This window comes from Haplochromis burtoni, unplaced genomic scaffold (genome assembly GCF_018398535.1).
Source record: "Haplochromis burtoni strain Fernald_Lab_line unplaced genomic scaffold, NCSU_Asbu1 Contig_3, whole genome shotgun sequence".
NCBI lineage: Eukaryota > Metazoa > Chordata > Actinopteri > Cichliformes > Cichlidae > Haplochromis > Haplochromis burtoni.
In genome coordinates this window covers 4,992,111-4,998,110 of record NW_024582364.1, presented here as the reverse complement: position 1 = coordinate 4,998,110, position 6,000 = coordinate 4,992,111, and the positions used below count along the sequence as shown (strand labels likewise).

General features: G+C 42.6%; 1 protein-coding gene across 2 annotated transcripts in view; it reads left to right on the top strand.

The window, feature by feature from the left end:
* Nucleotides 1-6,000, top strand: part of rock1 (Rho-associated, coiled-coil containing protein kinase 1) — a 31,143-nt gene continuing 25,143 nt past the window's right edge. For both annotated transcript variants that reach the window (XM_005912551.3, XM_005912550.3), the window contains exon 1: nt 1-860. In XM_005912551.3, the coding sequence (XP_005912613.1) occupies nt 750-860 (111 nt within the window). In that variant the 5' untranslated portion in view covers nt 1-749. The remainder of the gene's footprint in view (nt 861-6,000) is intronic.

The following is a 6,000-nucleotide window of genomic DNA, read 5'->3' as shown; positions in this document are numbered from 1 at the left end:
TGAAGTATCTTCTCAGGGGTGTTTGAACAGGAAGGCGGACATATTGGCTAGACTGTTGGAGAAAATCGGGCATCGTCTGCGATTGTTTTCTGAAAAGTAACACACATCAAACCCAATCTGTCTGTATTCCATCTGAGGGATAAAGCAGTTCGGACGGGGAGGCAATCGAGGCTCAGTGACAGCGCACGCAACGCTACGGATGGACTGCCTTTAAACGTTGTAACGACTCCGTCTTTACACTCATCGAAATTTGGAAGAAGCAGAAGTTTTTTTTCCCACCACTTCTACTTTTGAGCTGTCAGATTGGTTTGTCATTTTCTGCAGGGGCCTGGCATAGATATGGGAACGGCACAGGACTAGCTTTCCAACAAATTGTGCTTTTTTTCAGAGAGACGGTGCATTCACGTTTTAACTGCCTTTTGTTTGGATGCACCAACATTTTAAGCCCTTATCCTCAGCGGCATCCCACGGAGGCTGACTAATCTGTCGCCACATTTATCTTTGCCACTAAAGTTGTTTGCCACTCGTACCGGGGACACATACTTCAAATCCGAAAATGTGGCTTTTGCATGTTCAATGCAACCTTAAAGCGTGTGGAAGCTCCAGGAGAACGATGTGTTTTCTTTGAAGTGCGGCGGAAAGTTCAGAAGAAGAAAGGGACATTTGGCTAGCTAGCTAGCTATCGCTAGCTGCTAAAGCTAGCTAGCCACTCGCCATTGGGCTGTTTTGTTCATAACTCAACGTCGGGAATGAGTTTTGCAGCAAAAATGTCTGCTGGGGATACGATGGAGGCTCGATTTGAAAAGATCGATGCCATGTTGAAAGACCCAAAGTCAGAAATAAACACGGATTGTCTGCTGGTAAGTTTGTAGCATAGTAGCGGGCTAAAGTGGCTAACATAGCGATTCAGCCAATTTCGGGGTCAGTGTAGTCCTTGGAACAGAAATTCTTTCCGAGACCAGCACACTTCATCTTGTCACTGAAGAATTGCTGACACAGAATATACAGACATTTAGTTAGCTTGAACACCTGTGCACTGGCATGTAAAAACTAGGGGTATTAATTTTAACACCTCCAGATACTTTACAAAATCGAAGGCAAAAACGCACACTATAATAGGGTGGAAATAACAATCTTTAACTGCGGTATTCTGCTAGTTTAAAATAAAAATAACGAATAATTGTAACGTAATGACTAAGAAGTTGGACAGATGGCACAGAGACACACACTTCGTTACAATATTTTTGTTTTAGGCAAGTTAAAACCCATCAACTAGTGAGTTTCCTGCCTTGCGCTGCAAACCGATTGTGATATATATATTTTTGGTCACCAGTGTGCAGCTTAGAGCATTTAAAAGGTGACCAGTTAGATGTGTTGTTTGTTTCAGCTTCATATAAAGTGATAGGCCCTCTTCAAGCCTGTTTTAACCTGCAGAGCTTCAGCTGCATCAGTACACCTGTTGGCTAGAGTTTTTCCTGCCTGTGGATGACAACTCACGAAATGACTCCTATCTTAAAAGAAAGGCGGCTGTTGCCACGTGCTTCAGCCTGGAGCAACACCTTTATTGGTTTTTATTACGTGCAGCAGTCCCAGAAACTGACTCATCGTGGAGGGGATGTTGTTACGTCGAGGGTGTGTTGATATGAGGAGCGTTTCAGGTTCAGTGACAGCCGTGCTGCGTGTTTTCGCACGGATTTGCGTCTTTGTGACTAAAGGGAGCGGTTATGCTCAGATGTTTGTTGTGGTAGAATCAAAATGAGTGTAGGTAATCGGCTGGGGGGACGGATGGACTTGCCTTGAATTTCCAGTTACTGACTTGAAACCTATGTTTTGGGTTTTCGTGTCTGACCTACTTTTTCGCCTTGGGCACACCACTGAAGTGGCAAGAAATAAACAGTTCCCATATTATTATGTATATCCTAATAGTTCTTGAGGCTACGTGGCTCTTTGATTGATTCCTCTTGACTTTATGATATAGGAGTGGACTAATGTCCTAAACAAATGAAGTAAGGAAAGCCCTATAGGAAAAGGGGCTTGTCCCAAAACCCCACCCACACATCCCAGAGTGTTTGTGTTCAGGGTGCTACAGATAGTGGTCTTTAGTTAAGAAAAATTGCTTAGCACTGACCTCCCATCGTGTTGCAGAAAAGGGGCTCTTAAACTCACCTAGAGGTGCACATGCTCTGCATTTCTAATGGCAAAAAGCTGTGGGGACTGTTCCCACTGGCAGCCTCACACACAAGGGTGTTGTTCGTTTTTTTTTTTTCGTTTTTTTTCTTCTTTTTCTTCCCCTCTCTGCAATCGCCCCTGATCAATGAATGGAGGCCTTTTGCTGAGGCGCTCTCTGCCACCATGCAACTCCACCCACAGCTTAATAAAATTCCATGCTAATCAAATAACCTCTTGTCTTTGACTGGCCTGGAGTTCCCTGTGTGTCCCAGAGCCATTCTGCATGTCTGGAGAGTTGAGCCCAAGCAGGCAGCTCTGAGGTAGCTGGGTGTGGGCTCTGCTCTCTACCCATAAACCAAAATTATGTGGACTGAAGACTCATGTTTCTGAGGGCTGTGAATCAGGACATTTAACGCATGAAACAGCCAACATGCTTGGCTATGAGTAATAGGCTCCATCAGAATGCACAATGCAAGCCTTTTACTGGCTGTGTTTCTGTACCTGGCATAGCACTCTGAAGTATAGGACCGTTGGGATTACACTTTTCCCTTATAGGAGCTTGGTCTGTGATATGTGTGATGGTGACATTTGGCCTGTACCTTAGTGCTCAGCTCTGGGCTTGCATAACCATTCACTGTTCTCCAGTCCTGCTGCCCTTATCTTCACCCGCTAAATAAATCCTGCTCAGAGTGAAGAGAGCCTTATCTAGATGGGCAGCCCCCTCCCCAATCATTGTGCTCTACATTGGCTTCTACAGAGCCAATCTGAACAGACAGAATTCCTGACATTGTGATGTGAAAGCTCAGTTGCCATTAAAGGTCTAAGCATTGTTAATATATTTTATTCTTCTGTCAACCAGCAATGACCGGTTTGTATCGAAGTCTTTAGAAAAATGAAAATTGGTTGTGTATTTGTCAAAGTACTGAAAAATGTCCCAGGTACCCTCGCACTTGGCGCTAGAGTATTAAAGTGGAGTCTGTTTATCATCTAGTGCATTATAATAAATGAATCGATGTGTTAGGACTCGCTGTGAGCGATAATTGAGGTGCACTACATAAAGGCTTCCTGCCATCATCTTCGTTCTTCCTTTGACACTTGGACTACGTCAGCGCCTCTGAGTTTGATCCCTCTTTCATCTGTTATTTGGGCTTTAAATCTGTAATAAGAGTAATTACAGGAAACGGCAAGGCCAATAAACCAGATTCATACGATGGCGACTGTGCGAGTACTGCACGTCAGGGTGGATGCTCTGACTTTGATTTAGAGTGTGAGCTAAAATCAGAAATGCTGCATATATTTCAGTTCGTGTAGGAGATGGCAATAGATAAATTAGCTTTGGGGTGAGATTCCTATACATTTAGATGAGTATGAGACAAAGAGATTTATTTTGTTGAAATCACATTTGGAGGTCAACATCAGCCAGTTTTTTCTACTTAGTTTAGATTTGGTCTTAAAACATCAGAACTGAGTGAGTGATTCTTATGCCTTATAATGAAATGATAAAGAAACTTTGGTATAAAAACAGCTGGTGTGAAAACTTGTATTTATTGTTTAAAGTCCAATTCGGACTAAGGTCTAATGCTGGATATAGCCCAATTAAGGGAAACTATCATACAATAAAACAAGGCCTTATAGAAGCTTACCTTGAAAAACAGTTGTTCTGAGCGTCTAGCATAAACATGTTTGTGGCCTGCGTTCTGATTTCCTTGCATGGTTGATTTGCCAAGGCCCAACTTTTGAAAAACAGCCAGTGAATCCTTGTCCTGCCTTCACGACCTTTGCCTTTAATGGACCTGCCCTGCCTCTTAAGGTGTTGTCTTGCACTGATAATGCAGCAAAATTCAGTGTCGTTCTAGATTTACCAGAGATTTTTTGACAGGAGGACATAATACTCACCCTTTTGTGGTGTTCTCAGTTAGCATATAGGCCTGTGTAAGGGGTATATGACAAGGCAAGATTTTCCAGGCCATTGTTATCATGATATACCAGTCCTCTAAGCTACTTCTGTTTTGTGTTAGTCAACCAAAACAAACTGCGCTGTGTAATGACCTTTCATTCTAAACCACAGCATCACATGTGCCATTTATCTGTTGAACATTTGTTAATTGTGACAAATATATACTATGAACAAAATCAGTCTTTTCACCATAAAGGCGACACTGGTGAATGCAGGAACCTTGAATGCACCACCGGTTGTTTTTGCATCTGCTCTTTCTCACAGCTGCATCCCCTGCAGGGCTAATGTAACTCTGACAAAAAGTACTGCAGTGGCCGTATTTTCATGGGGGCAATCACCTACAGCATTCATTTAAGTTTGATTTGTCCATTGCTCCCCGGAAGTAACAAAGGTATTTAAGTAAGGTATGTAATACTTTGGAAGATGCACGCGAAATGTGTGGGCTCTGTTGATTTGTTTTGAATTTAAAACAAAGCAACACCCGTCTGGAGCTTTTTTGATAATGAACTGTATCGTCTTGATTTGGAAAACATATTTGTGGTGAAGGTTACGGTCAGCATTTCATCTACCCCTATTGTCAGAAGGTTCAGGGCTGTCAGTTGTAAACTGCTCTCCTCAGCTATTCAGTTATGGGAACAACAATTGACTGAGCTATTTGTAGCAGTGCTTTCCCTCAACTGACTGATTATGTGCAGGAATGCATACTAAAATGGTCCAATCTTTTAAAAATGGAACTCCTCTTTCTTTTTTTTTTCTTTTCTTTTCTTTTTTTTGAAATGAGCCCATTCAGAATCTGTCTTGTTTACTAAGGGCTAAAATGCCCGTTGGGCGCTCCTGCGTACATAGTGGTCTATATTCCCTCCTTTAATGAACTGGTCATTTGCTGGCGTGTGCCGTGCAGGCAGAGGAGCACAGTTTTGCTTGAGAATCCACCGCTCAGTCATTGGAAACCAGTGAGCGATGGCCACTGTTGGAATTACTCCATTCTACTTTCACATGAAAGCTTTTGTGACAGTAATTCTCGCTCACTGGGACCTCATAAGAAACTCAAATACCCCTGTTTTGCCACTCCTGGGCTTACTGTCACAGCCATTTATCCAGCAGAGTTGTTAGATATGCAGTCTCTCAAGGCACATGGGATTTCCTGTCAGTAGATATTATCTGCAGCCAGAGTGTGTAAGAAGTAGTCCAGACAAAGTGCTTGGTTAGAAAAACTCCAGCTAAAGTCTCAGTGGTGGTTTCTAAGTGTACTAGAGGGATCAGCGTTAACTCTCTTGGAATGTCTTTACCTGAGAGGAAGTGATGTGTTATTTCATGCTTTGAATGGCTTCACTGGTTTGTATGATCACATTCACGTTTACACGGGCACACCCCGCTGTGGAATAGGCTGTCTGCTCAGCTGCTCACATGTGGAAAGCATATTGTCTTGAAGAGGTGGCAGAAAAGGACGTGAGAAGAAGGGCTCAACTTAGGCCGGTCCACATGCCTTGTGCTGGCATGCTGAGAGGGGATGATGTGGCCGAGTCTCTCATGGAAATTTTAACTCAGACTTTAATGTCTGGAAAAGAGCTTGTGCTTGTGTGTGTGTGTATTTTTATCCCTTAAGGATTAAGATATAAAGGAAATAATTATCATATGTAATGTCAGCCAATGCATTGGTGTGTTCCGTATAACCATACATTTTTTAAAAATTATTTATTTTAAACATAACTATCGCATTTCATGAATAGGGCGATGAGACGGTTTTTCATATGATTAGTTAGTAATCCCAGGGATGTGTCACCCACTGGCTGAAGCAGCATCAGCAGAAACTTCACGCTCTGGTTTGTTTTCCTTGCAATTTTTCCCAAGACTGCCACATAATAAAACATCCT